This window comes from Zonotrichia albicollis, chromosome 16, assembly GCF_047830755.1.
Source record: "Zonotrichia albicollis isolate bZonAlb1 chromosome 16, bZonAlb1.hap1, whole genome shotgun sequence".
Classification (NCBI taxonomy): domain Eukaryota; kingdom Metazoa; phylum Chordata; class Aves; order Passeriformes; family Passerellidae; genus Zonotrichia; species Zonotrichia albicollis.
Window position 1 is genome coordinate 6853892 of NC_133834.1, and position 13941 is coordinate 6867832.

General features: G+C 41.4%; 3 protein-coding genes across 3 annotated transcripts in view; 1 reads left to right on the forward strand and 2 right to left on the reverse strand.

Annotated features, from left to right (window-relative positions):
- TECPR1 (tectonin beta-propeller repeat containing 1) overlaps positions 1-3027 on the forward strand; it is a 24903-nt gene extending 21876 nt beyond the window's left edge. Inside the window, exons 24-25 of the mRNA XM_005487365.4 lie at positions 288-407; positions 1077-3027. Coding sequence (XP_005487422.2) covers positions 288-407; positions 1077-1274 — 318 coding nt within the window. The 3' untranslated portion in view covers positions 1275-3027. The remainder of the gene's footprint in view (positions 1-287; positions 408-1076) is intronic.
- BHLHA15 (basic helix-loop-helix family member a15) lies at positions 1483-8831 on the reverse strand. The gene is made up of 2 exons (XM_026793675.2): positions 7869-8831; positions 1483-5933 (listed from the first exon to the last, which is right to left on the reverse strand). Exon 2 carries the CDS (start codon positions 5895-5897, stop codon positions 5397-5399), a length of 501 nt encoding a protein of 166 aa, XP_026649476.1. The 5' UTR covers positions 5898-5933; positions 7869-8831; the 3' UTR covers positions 1483-5396.
- Positions 8832-9437: 606 nt separating this feature from the next.
- The window catches only part of LMTK2 (lemur tyrosine kinase 2), a 41406-nt gene continuing 36902 nt past the window's right edge, over positions 9438-13941 (reverse strand). The window contains exon 14 of the mRNA XM_005487363.4: positions 9438-13397. Within this exon, the coding sequence (XP_005487420.2) occupies positions 13369-13397 (29 nt within the window). The 3' untranslated portion in view covers positions 9438-13368. The remainder of the gene's footprint in view (positions 13398-13941) is intronic.

The following is a 13941-nucleotide window of genomic DNA, read 5'->3' on the forward strand; positions in this document are numbered from 1 at the left end:
TACAGCCAAGCCTTCTGCTGTAAAAAGCCTCACTATATTTTCCCATTTTTTTAACAAGGCTATATATTTTAAAAAGGCTTTTATATATTTAATCTATTTCCTGCCAAGTCTTATCTGGCAATGTTTTAATTACAGCACTGCTCTATAGTTTGTCTGAGTGTCTCTCTGCCTAAATGAAAGCATTTTCAGCCTATTGAAGAAAAAGCCTGATTTTTGAAAGGGGTCAGACAGAGATTTGACATCTGGGAAGAGCAGCACATTTGACTGCCTCTCTCTGCTTCCTTGAGGTGTGGGTGATAGCTGACAAAGTGCAGGGCAGCCACAGCCTGAGCTGTGGGACCGTCTGCCACCGGACTGGTGTCCAGCCCCTGGAGCCCAAAGGCCTCTCCTGGGATTATGGTATTGGGGTAAGTGCTGGGGGCACACAGCTGCCTCACGTTGTACATCCCAATGTCTGTGGGCTCACAGAGAAAGGGAAGTGCCATCCTGCCCGGCTGGGCAGTGTGGGAAAGCTTGGATATACCTGTAGGAAACTGATATTTTCCTCCAGGTTTATTATAATGAAGTTATTATAATGGGTTGTGCAGTCATAGCTGGGAAGTTTTTTATTTGCATTTGATAAGTATTCATTTTAAATAGGTAATTTAAAAGTTACAATGAAAAAACTAGTGGAGTAAGAGGCATTTAAAAGAAAGTGGATTCCTTCCTAGTCTGCACATGAATACTCCTCATTGTTGTACCCTGTAATATTCTCAATGTTTTGAGAAAGGCTATTTCAATGTTTTGCCACCTTTCAAATTGGTGGAACATCTGCAGTGGCTCTGTTATGAATGCCTGACCCTACTAATCTCAATTCTCAATGTGATAAAAAACAATCCTCAAGTTTGCCACTATAACTCCCTGTCAGGGAGGTTTGCTGTGTTTTGTTTCATTTTACAAAGAGCCTTTTTTCTGATTCAGAGCAGGATTACTTTGCTCATGAACAAATAGAACAATAGCAGTGCACATAAAGCATCACATCCAGCACTGACAGGGTGATATTTCTCCTTTTGAGTTTCTGTGTCCCTTTTTCACAGGGTGGGTGGGAGCACATTACAGTCAGAGGAAATGCAACAGAGGCATCTCGGGGTGCTGTGCCTGACACTGCAGAGGAAAACCCCACAGCACCAAAGGAGGGAGAAGATGAGGAGAGTAAAGGGAAAACAGAACACTCCAAGACCCCTCTGATGGTCAGTGAAAGTCAAGAGTTGGACAGAAATTCTGTTAACTGTTAAATTGTTGCCATCTATGTGTTGCTAACAAGCAGTAGGCAATAGTTGGAAAAGAAATAGATGTCTACTGCTTGGAGAGAAAAACATTTTTGTGCTACTAATATGTTTGACTGAACTGGATTTTGCAATGGGGTATTTTAAGTACTGAATCCTTCTAATGCATCTTGTGTAAAATGTGACTTGATAGAGTTCATACTTTTGTCAAAGCAGGCAAGGTTTTTAACCATAATGTATTTCTGACCCTTTGTCATAGCTGCTACACACCATGCAAATGTGAATATCTGCTCCCATGATCACTGCATTTACTTCTATTTTTTATGCTCCCTACATTTCTCTCATATTCACACATCTTGCACACTGTCCTTGAGATTCATCTTTGAGCACAGATGAAAATGTTGTTTCAATTTGAATGAATGCAGGCAAACACAGCTGCCTGTGTTTGTAGAGCCCTTACACAGGCACAGAGCTCTGCTCAGGAAGGGCTCCATGTCTAAGGACAGACTTGGCTCAGGCTGTTCTTGCTCCCAGCAGCAAAATCAAATTCTGCACAACTCTGCTTAGGCTGCAGTTAGCAGGCAGGGCCAGTTTTTGCTGTCTTTTCTCACAGTGTGTTAATGAGGCAGCAGAACCCCTGGATTCAGGGAGCCACTGGAGAGCCCAGGCCTGCTCAGTGGGGCTCAGCTCTGAACTGTCACTGCAGGCACTGGGAAATCGTGTTCTGTCTTCAGCTGAACTGAAACTGGGGCAGGTGAGGGACACAGATGCCTTCCTAAGGAGGCTGCAAGGGACAGGGCTCTGGAGGCTGTTCCAGATCATTGCAAATTATGCTCTCCTACTGTAGAAGTTAAAGGAAGGTCTTAAACTGACTTTACAGTAGTAAGAATGCAAAACAACTTTACTGACAGCAGTGGAGTTTGCCAGTGTACACTGATGGCAGTTCTTAATTTTCCGTAAGTGATTTATTCATCCCTTTTTCCAACATGAAATCACTTTCTATTCTCAAGAAAAAGCTTTTTTTTTCCTGACTTATTTATCATGATTGGACAGTTTACATTCATTTCTCCTCTGTGTGTGTGACTCCACATGAAGCTATTTTTATATGATGAACAGTTTGGTGTGGTCTCAGTACTGTATTTGTAGAAGTAAAACTTATGTTTGCACGTATTTAAGGAATATATTTGGTATTTAATGCCAAGGAAAGCACTGTTTCCAAGTCCAAATGTGAATGAAGATTGAAGATATTTTACTGTTAAAAAAAGAACCTGTTGATCTTTCCAGTATGTGATTAGAGATTTCTGGTTTATACATTCACTGTGGGAGAAGCATAAATCATGTGTTGCATTAATTACCATAATTGGGTTTGCATAACTTGCACAGTATCTTGTCCAAATAAATAACTTTATTACATGTATTTTTAGAGAATTATTAGGATTGTATTTTTCTCTGCATTGTATCAAGATTTTTCCTGTTAATAGTCAGTGTTTACATCTCCAACAATCAACCTGATTGCATACAATAAGCTTTATAATGTACCTTTGCATTTTTCCCTACATTGCCAAGTTTCACTTTGGGTTTAAGTGAAAAAAAAAAGTTATAAGTTGTTTATGTTTGAGTACTAAGTATTTGCCTTCTAAAATATTATTTAGAAAATTATTTAATTTAAAAATATAATGTCATTGTTGTGGCTAGTTAATGTATGGAAAAGTGACTTTAAACTGAAGCAATTTTGAAAAATAAAAGTAATTTATCAGAAAAACATGCTTCTTAATCCCTTCTGACATGTCCAAGAACAGAGCACTTTGTACTTTGCTACACAGTGGAACTAGCAGCTGTAATTCCATAAAAATACCTTTGTCCAAAAAATGCCTGACTGTCCCTTGGGAATATGTTCAGGGGATATGTTCAGGGGATATGTTCAGGGAAGGGGTGACTCTCACCTGCCTCCTTGGCTGCTGTATTTATAGCCAGATATGATGTGCCATTCTGGGCTTAATATTTGAAATGCTTCTGGTTGCAGAAAGTCAAAAATACACAGCCCAAGCATTAAACTCTGTATATTTAGGAGCAATACCTGCATACTTGGTTCTTAAAGTGCAATTCTTCATCAAGAGCGCTGTTAAAATACTGGATTTTAAACTTGCTGGTTCCCTCTTTCCACCAATGCAGCCAAACAGCAATTCAAACATAACTATCCCACAAAAGCATTCCAGGGATGTTTACTGGCTGGAAGCTCTCAGACAATGACCTTTAAAGAATCCTACCAAAATAATTACCATAATCTACAAGTGCTTGGTCATAGCTGACTGTGTGGCACACAGAGCCACAGTTTGCAGTGACCTAGGGTGAGAAATAACCAAACAACATCAACATCTCTTACCTGAGGAGGTGCTGAGTGGAATAACTGGAAGAAAAGGCCTTGGTGTTACTGACTGACCCATTGTGATCAGTGCACAAACACAGTGAGGATTCATTTACCCACACAGAGCTGCTGGTGAATGGAGTAAGATCCAGCACTGTAATGACAAGTTAAATCTCTAAGAGACTCTGCAATTCTTTCATTAACACTTGAGTATGAGAAGGGCTAAATCACATTTATTTTAATGTGAATCAAGTTCGACAACTAAGAAAATTCCAGTTGAGGCAGGATCCAGTAAGGCAACCACATGTATAAACTGTTGTGTTGTTCTACATCATAGCTGTGGATTGCTGTGGTGGAGAAAGAGAATTCACATTTCACATCCCTTACCAGCCTGTGTGGGAATCCTCACCTTTCAATCTGAATAACATTGTCATCCCCTCAGCTGTGCTGCAGCAAACTACAAACACATTCCAAACTGCACAGAGCAGCACAATCCTTTTGTGATGGATCTGATAAATGCTTCCTCAGCCCCCACTCCTCCTTGGACACCCTTCTCTGCTGGAAAAGGACCAGGCCACAAACCATTATCAATCCTAGTGATGCACGAGGTGCCAAATGTTTCCTGTGCCCTCAGAGCACAGAGCAGCAGCTCCTGTTCATGGGGCATGTGGGGAGGGGGAGCAGGGACATGGGGGCTCTGTGGGCACCACACTTCCAACTGAGGCCACTCCAGCCTCAGGTGCTCCAGGTAAGAGAATACAAGAGGAAATGAGAGTTCCTCAGTGACATAAAACTTTTTACCACAGAAGGGGATAGAGGGAGGGGAAAAAAAGAGCTTATTTTCCTTTTGAAGAGTTTCTGCTTCATTTATTGCTTTACAGTATCAGAATCTAACACTAACCCAGAAAGAACCTGATCACATCACAGGTTTCATTAGGAAGTAATTTAAACTGGCCAGAGCATTGTCTAACTTAAGACTACATGAAAGCATTTTTATCATTGTCTTGGCAAAAGTAAGTAATTTGTTCCTTATTCATTATTTGTATTAGAATGGCACCCAGACACCCACTAGAGAAAATCTCTGTGAGGCCAGATGCTCTGGAACACAGATCAGAACTGTCCTTACTCTAGAGAGCTTACAATCTAAGAAAGCTTTGCAGATGTTTGCATCAACAGATGCTTTTATGCCTTGCAATGTTCAAGATTACCAGGGCAGATCCACCAAAGCTAAAGATCAAGATGAATATTCAGATTTGGTGACCAGTTTCCCCTATGTGCCACTTCAGTCACCAAGTCAGATGCTGTCATCAATTTTAATCTTCTCTTTAGCACAGCAGATGAGTCACTGAAAGGCTGGTGAACAGAACTACAGCCAAGATTCTCAACTCCAAGGAACTCAGATGACACAGACTTTAAAGGTTCAACTCGCTCTACTCCAGGTGGGATAATTTTCAGAAGTTACTAAATCACATTTTCAAGTCAACTCCAGTGTTACAGGATAGGTCTCCAGACCTTGGCACACCACACAAACACATTCATTATGCTCTGAAAAATTCTGAGGGTTTAAGGTAATTTTTTAATGTGCCATGTAAACTACAGTCACAAGTGTTACCTGTTTGTCTTTTTAAGGGAAAAAAAAAAAAAGGAGAGACTGGAGGCCAAAATAATCTTTTTAAACCTCTAGGTAATGACACGTATTATGATGTAAGAAGGAAAAACAATGACAGTAGCAGCTGGCAGTTGGTGTTTTGGCTGAAGTTATGAATCTATGTGGAATATTTCTGTAGATTTTCCTCATGGTCATCCTCCCCATGCTGCTGTTGATAATGCTGGTACAATTTGGATCCCCAGGCTCCCCCCATCCCTTCTACTGCTGGGAAGTGTCCGTTGGACATATTGAGTATAATGGAGGTCAAGGATTTGATGTAGTTTTTGGCCAGAGTGAGAGTCTCTATTTTGGACAGTTTGTTCTCGGCCCTCACGTGAGGGATGACCTCGCGCAGGGCCTGGAAGGCGTTGTTGAGCTTGTGCATCCTCTGCCTCTCGCGCTCGTTGCTCTCCAGCCTCCTCAGCAGCCTGTCCTTGCTGCTCCAAGCACGCCTGCCTCTGCCTGGGGGGCTCTTGCTGCTCTCCTTGTTCCCCCCATTCCTCCTTTCTTTGCGCCGCAGACATTTCACCAGTTCCTTTTTTCTCATTGCTGGCTCTTCGGAAAACGCTTCTTTGTCAGCGGTTTGCCTTTGTTTCTTTCCTTTGGTTTTAGTCTTCATGTTGTGTTGGATGCACTGGTATTAATGGTCAGTGTGCTGTAAAAACATAACACCAATATTCAGCTGGGAGGAGAGCTTGCAGAGGGAACAGAGGGCAAGTGAATGGAACCAGTGAAACAAGGATGCAGTGAATCACCTACTGGTGAAAAACAGATGCCTCTGCTTTCTTAGAAACAGGCCTCAAAGCAGAGAGGTTTTTCCTTTGTCCCTGGACATAAGAGAAAGTGGTATCCAAGTCGATTCAGTCTTTCTGTAGAAAAGTGAACCACAGCTCAAAAACCATGCAGAATACAACAGTCAGTGAGGTTTGGTTACACATCACCTCTCTTTGATCTCTTTTGCTGCTGTTGTCTCCCAGTTCCTCACTCCCCCATGTTATAACAAAGCCAGGCAGCTTCCATGTACATGTGCTGGCTTAGGTGGGTATTAGACAGACCCTCAGGCTCTTACTCAAAGTAATTTCTCCTTGAACTCCTGGTAATTGGTTTTTGTAGGCACAGGTTTCCACTGTGAGAGGAGGAGTCCACTAGAGGGAAACATGGCACACTCGCAGGGAGAAGCTCCGAGCCAGCCATGTGTTTTCAGCTGCAGCATTTCTGTGTTGTGGGCTCGTCCTCAAGACACACACACAAAAAAGCACTTCCCTCTTCCAACAAAAATCCAGTAATGTCAAGGCTTAACTGCAGTTCCTGCCCCAGATCAACAGCAGCAGAGCAGGCTATTTTCCAAGTTATCCAAAAAGACACAGCAATGTTCCTTCCTCTGCATTAGGTGACAGCACTGATATTTTACCTCCCTCAGCCCATATTCTGTGCCCACATTTTTTTACATCTGAATACAACAGCACTACAGCAACCCTGCCTCTAACACCAATGATCAGTGTTACTAAGAGACACTCCCAAAACATGTTCTTTCCACAGCCTTCCAGTTCATGTAGTCAAAGGTTTGCTGCAAACAAAATATATTTTTATGCCGATACTACTGTGTAGGAGCAGTTTGAGAGTTAGTGAGCCAATAAAAAATGAAGGAAAAAGAACAAAAATGCTAACCCCAGATGTGAGACTGTCCCAGCACAACCTCAACTTTAGCTGCAGCAGGTGGTGGCTATGTCTGGCAGGTCCCGGCTGTGCTGTGGTAAACAGCCCCTCCTGTCTCGTTTCTCATTTCTTGAAAGCCATGTTTAGCTGCTGGCCTTGCACACTGACTCAGTTCTCTGCCTGGGAGGACATCCTGGCCATCCCCAGGTTCCTTACTACCAAAGAGGCAACTTTACCAAACAGGACAGGAATTCACAAAGCAGCTGGGTTAGGGTAGCACCCAGGTGATGACAGCTCTAAGATAGCACCAAGCAGCTTGTGTTGTCGGAGCCTAAAAAATGCTGGAGACACACAGCTATCTTCAGAGAGGAAAACAGGTCCAAAGGCAAGCACCAGTTTGTTCTGCAGCCTCTGTGTAACTCACTTGGCAGAAAAGGCACAGCTACAGTAGAGCACAGAGCAGTGGGAGCTTCCCTGCCCAAGCACAAGAAGCACTGCTGGGGAGTGCTGCTGTTTGGAAGAAAATGGCCCACAGGACTTGGTGAAGAGGGGGCTCATGGACACAGCCAGGAGAGAACACTGGAAGAAGATCCAAGAGAAGGGAAGCTTCAGCAAACTGCGAGAGTAAAGTAGTCTTGAAAACTACAGGCTGGGCAAAAGCAAATGGGGAATAATGGGATAACAAGGTAACTAGCTGATAGGCTTGTTCTTAGACTGCTGTAATCTGGAGAAGTAACCTTAAAGAGCCCCAGCTCAGCTGCTGGGAGTCCCAAGAAGGTGTTATCAGAGTGTGCAAGGAGCAAACAGATTGTGAGGGGATCAGGAGCAACAGACTGGAGTGGTGAAGAGAAACCAAAGAGAGCAGCCAAATACCAACACATTTAACACCCTGTGCAGCCATCCACAGGGCTGGCATCCCTCTTCTGTGACTTACCACTCCACCCGCTGCTGAGAAGGTGCCTGGGGCCAAAAGGGCAACGCGGCTGAGACCCAGGGGAAGCCAGGAACAGCAGCAAGGGCTGCGGGGACAACAGGGAGGGAACGCGGCGTGTGCTCTGAGGGAGGCAGGCCTGTCAGCAGGAGCGTGCGAGGGGCCTGGCCCTGCCCCGGCCCGAGGAGCCCCGGGCAGCGCTGCCCGAGCCCCGCCGGCGGAGGCAGCCGCAGCTCGGCCGGCGCTGTCCCGGACACGTCGCTTTAGCGGCGGGGGCGGGCCCGGCGGGCGGGAGCTCCGGTGCCTCGGCGGGCAGGGACCCGCACACCGCGCCGAGGGGCCGGGCACGGCCGCAGCGCCCTGCTCACGGCTCCAGCGTGAGCGGTGACACGGGAGACACAGGGACGGGGGACACACGGCATGGGGAGGCGGCGCGGGTGTCACCCACACTCGGGCAGGCACCGCGCTGTCACCGCGGGAGGGCCGGCCCAGGCCTCCTCAGCAGGTGGGGTGTCCCCGGCTGCAGGACAAGGTCTGTCCCAGCTCTGCATGCTGTCACAGCACCCGTGTGACACAGCCCCACACACACAGCACTGCCATCTCTTTGAGAACTTACTGCTCATAAAGACTGCAAGTTCTCAAATTCTTTGATAATAAGTTCTATATAAGGTGACCAATTTAGTGCCATGGGATCTTTTGCATCTGTTCTCATTAATGACCACTGCCTTGGTCAAATTTCAGCCCAGTAGTTATATTTTACCTAATGAAGTTAAGTCATCTTGATATCAGTTTCTCATTCCCAGGTCACAACAGGTGCCAGCACTCAACAGCTGCCTTGAGAGGTGGGGGCTTCCACAAGAGCCTCCATCCACACTGCCAGGGCTGCCTGGGCTGTCCCCTCCTTCCCAGAGAGCAGGGAACACCAGCACTGCCCTCTCCTCCTGCCCAGCCCAGAACAGCCACAGCATCTCAGCTCCCAGGGAACACCAGCACCCTCCTGTCCTCCTGCCCAGCCCAGAACAGCCACAGCAGCTCCCAGGGAACACCAGCACTCCCCTCTCCTCCTGCCCCACCCAGAACAGCCACAGCATCTCACCAAGGCAGCTCCCAGGGAACACCAGCACTTCATTTATTTACCTGGTGATTTTTGGTCCATTCAGCACATGCACTTAGATGGAAAAAACCAAGCAACTCTTCTAGGAAGAAATTCAGTGAACACTGAGAAAACATCAGTAACCTGTTTTCTGAAGTTATAAATTTCAAAAATTCCCATTCTTCCTACAGATTTCTAATTCTATGATTGAAAGCAAAATTCAGTATTCAGAATGACACTGTTTCTTTTTTAATTATTGCTTCTCTACTAACTGTGTACACACTTTACCTGAAATTCTCACAAGGGTGATGATACTGGAAGACTTTAAAGGTGACTACGCTATTTAGCACGGGCTCATCTGCTGGGACTGTGGCTTTGAACTTTTGGAACTTTCTCAACCTCAGGAGACTAATAAATATATCTTACAGTAGAACTACACTGCTGGCATCTGTTTAAAAATGAACAAACAGACAAAGAGATTATAAATATATAACTGTATTTTATTTTTAATATTAAATATTTTTAAATTACAAGCAGTTTCTTGAATCACACTATGCATGATAATCAATATACAGTAGAAATTACAATTTAAAAATGTACACAATTTAAAGACATTTTGACCTGAAAGTTCATTAACTATGATATATTGCCATAAACCTCATACCTGTATTAAATTACAATAGGAAAACCTCATACCTATGATTTTGTTACATAGTTTCTCATTTACAAATAGAATTGAACATTATATATACACACACATCAGTACCATTTATCATTTAAGTTACACCTACATCTGTGCAAGTTCAAACAATTTCATAAACAAAACTAACTGTAAGTCATATTCAAGTTTCTGAAAAACAGGCTGCTGGTATTACAAATACTTATTTTCAATAAGTTTATATGATGTTTGACTCTCCTCTAGATTTCTTCCCATTTTGTACCAAAACCATTAACATGTATGACTTAAAGCTGAAGTAATTTTTTTGAAGTAACTCCATTCTTATTTAAGGCTATTTCTTATAAGGCTAATGTACTTGAATTCCACCTTTCACCAACTCCAACACAAATAGCCAAGTCACTGACACCTGACAATGCTGACATTTTAGGATAGTGCTTAATTGTGAAAAAAACCTCTTTCTACCAACCAGCCTCCTCATGAAAGATTGAGTATTACATAAAAATCTGCTAAAAATACTGATAAAAAGAATGAGGCTTAAATGGCTTTCAGTAGTGCATCAACAAGGATATGAAAAAACGTTTAAATCTGCTCATTTCCATAAATGCAGTTATACACAGTGTATCTGCAGCTGGGGCATTTGGGAGAGTACAGGTGTTCCCACTGAAACTGGACACACTTGTTGCTCTCTTGGCTTCTCACTACAGATCCTGATGTTCAAATAAATCTCTTTAGGTGGGAAAAACCAGATCTTTTAAATACCTTTAGTAGCCAAATTGAGACAATGCCTTCATTATTCAAACAATCCAGGTATTCTACTAGAGAAGGAATTAAACTGTAACCAGTCCTCATAATAAACCATTGAAAATAGATACATGTACTTCTAAAATGGAGACCAGGCTTAAGTAGCTAGTGCAAGAAATTACATAGAATGTAATGAATGATTTGGAACAAATCCCCTCATTATAATGTAACATGTTGGAATTACTGATTCATCTTCATTGTGCCACTTAACTGCCAGGCAGATATTTAAGTATTGCTAGTAGTTGATCAGATCTTTAAGTGTTATTTTTTTACCCCAAAATATAGTTTATATTATTGCAATCCAGCCTACTGGATTACTGAAATTAAAATTTAAGTGATCTGAGTTAACTTTAAATATTTCTTTCTCTTCATTGTACAGCTAAAAAGGACATTACCTTGCTTAATATCATACACATCTTGTTTTGGAAAAAAATGCTCCTTTGGCAATTCATTAGCAATGAGTCCATTTGGACAAAGGAGTAAACTTTTACTTCCTGTGTAAGCTTTTCTTTAAACCCAGTTAAAGCATCTTAGATTTCCGTCAAGCAAAGGAAATTCCTGATGTGCAAGATAAACATCTGATTTTCCAGAATTACAAGGAACAAAATGCACAACCAAATGACAACATTCTGGAGCATAAGCTTTTATTTAACCCAGAATTATTTTTTAAATAAAATGATTCAAAATTAAGGCTGAACTCCAGGTCTGACAAGTTTTTCACCACATAAGGCAGACAAGCCCACGTGTTCCCTGCAGACCATTATGGAGTTTCATTCTTACTATGGTGAAAATTTAAAGACAGATGAGGTACCCTAAATCTAGCTGTATCAAGGAGTGTAATGTTGGAATCATGGAGTTCCTAAGCAATAGTTTGTGCACAAGGTCTATTACCAACATTTTAAAATATTTTCAGTCGCGCACAGCTTCCTTAAACCCTCTACAGTATATACTGTAAGCCTGTATTAAGAACTACTTGACTTTGCCTTCTAAATAATGTTTTAGGAAAGGTCCATAGGAAAATTCAGTTCCTCACTTCATACTGAAGAACAGTTCTGACTAACTCTGAACCTGAGTGCCTCATCAGAAAAAGATATCTCAATTCATTGGCAACTTCAAACAACATTATTAACTAAATCATTCCCTTTTAATCAGTATGGAAGCCATTCTGGTTTAAGGGCTAAATAACATTGGAAAAAAAACAGTTAACATATTCTTGTCATTTTTAAAACAGACTTAAAAATCAAAATTAACACAGAGGTATACAAAAAAAGAAAACATCTGAAAATATCTAGTCCTCCCATCTCCATATGATGAAAATTCTCTGGTGACTGGATCTGGACACAGAGCCCTTGGACCACCATAATCTCAAGCCCTGCCAAAACAGCCACTAAAATACAAAGTACTTCAGATTTCAGTGCATTTGTATTTTAGTACAAGTAAACAAATACAAAGCCAGGTAAACTGCTTCTATCAGTGTTTCCTACAGATCTGAACTGCATAAGGCATTCCAAGAAGTCAGGGATTTCAGTGTCTCAACTGAACTCACTTAGGAGTAATAATCAAGGATATCTTTTTCCAAGCAGTTTAGAGGATTAAATCAGCTAAATGCATGGTACAGCAGGAAGGTGAAGCCCCCCACTGTCTTCCCTTCCCTACAGGCTCAGAGCAAACCTATTGCACTGCAGCCTTTGTTCAGAATGCATTTCAAGATGTACCATGGAGCTCTGCAGACATCTTAAAATGGATCTGGCCCTATAACGGGTGCAGAACTGGGCATTAACCGTTAATCAAAATTGTCATAACATCACCAAGAGGTAGATTTACCACAGGCCTCCGAATGGAGCCCAGATCTGCAGTCAGCAGAAGAATGAGCTTCAAAATTCACAGAATGTACAACTAAAGGGCCAAGTGTACCCAAATCCAGTCTATTGAAATTAGTCTTTATGTAAGATTCATAAATTCCAGAGTTTTGTACAACCAATTTTCCCTCTTCTTTCTCCAAGGCAGAAATTGTAGTAAAAACTGGAAGGCCCTTAACTTTGATATAGTCAGATGCTATTACAGTTTAAGCAGTCAGTAGGATCATATGTAGGAATTAAGAGACATTATCTCTTTCATCTAAAAATTCCAGAGTATATCATATATTCTTTTCCAGTTTCCTATAAAACATGAACACTAACAACCATTCTATAACCATTATCATTTTAGAAATGGTACTGAATATAAGATTTCAGCAAGTCTAACATAATACTCAGAAGTTATGTACGTTTTACGAGTACCGTGCATAGCAAAAGGCTACAAAAAGGACAAATTAAACTGGATAACTGGGCCAATTCAACTTGTCTTGTTTTCCTTGAAAGATTTAAGATTTTGATTCTGTACATCATCAGGAAATAAAGGAAGAATAATCCATAGTGCAATTGTAATAAGCAAAGTAATATGTAGTGATATCTTTTTGAATAAATATGGCTCACTACTGATCAACTATCATTCAAACAGTTCCATCAACACAGCCACCTGTTGCACAGGACAGGTATACACAATTCTACAACAGGTGTATGTTCAAATAGATAATGAACTACATGGAAAAATATAAAAAGAATATTATACAATCTCATACATAAACCAGACTGTAGTGTAATTGCTTTACTTGTTTAAGTTATCTGAAAAATACTTCAAGTACTTGAAAACAGCGGCAGAATCGTCTTTCAATGAAAAGCAAAATTGCACTGATTTAAAAATACATTACAAAGTTAAATACACATTCAAATTAATGTCCTGATTTAACATTGCTTTCAGTGTTTACTTCCAGTTCTCAGTACTTCTTGATTACCTGTGTCACTCCAGGAGGATCCAGAGTTTAGATAAAGAAGTCTCAAACACAAAGTCTATGTGTTTTATGTATGGAGTCCAAGCACATTTAAATTGATTTAATCTTTTTCTCCATCTTCACTGCTTCCTATTAGTAAAGGAAAGGTCATAAGATACAGTGAGATTCTTCTGCACAACCCTCACTTCTTTGTAAGACCCTTGCTAGAACTTGGCATTCTGCTGTTTTGCCCTTCCAAGTTTTGGTTAATTTTTCCCTACACCTTCAACTACTGTAAACATTTGGTTCATTTATTCATAGACATCTGCCTCAATCACACAGTTCAATGTCACTTCTTAGGACACATAAGGCAACGTAGGCTCTCCAAAATAATCTCTCTTATCTGTAAGTTACTAAGCAGCAAATATTATCTAATCAATAAGCACAATACAAGAACAATACAACTCTATATAACACTGATTACATATTTATAGACATTGACCATAAGCAAGGCTCTGCTATCAGTAATATTTATTTTTAATAATGCAATGTGTTATCAAGATTAATAATATGCCAGACCAATTCAAGTGTGGTTATTTTTGCTTCTCTTAACCCTCAAAACATATCAAAGGTTAAAAAAGTTTTTGGTTATTGACAAGAAGGCTTGTTAATAAACACTGCTAGTACTCAATAT

Excerpts from the sequence above, each read along its gene's own strand:
- BHLHA15 (XM_026793675.2), bottom strand. The coding sequence starts at position 5,897 with ATGAAGACTAAAACCAAAGGAAAGAAACAAAGGCAAACCGCTGACAAA.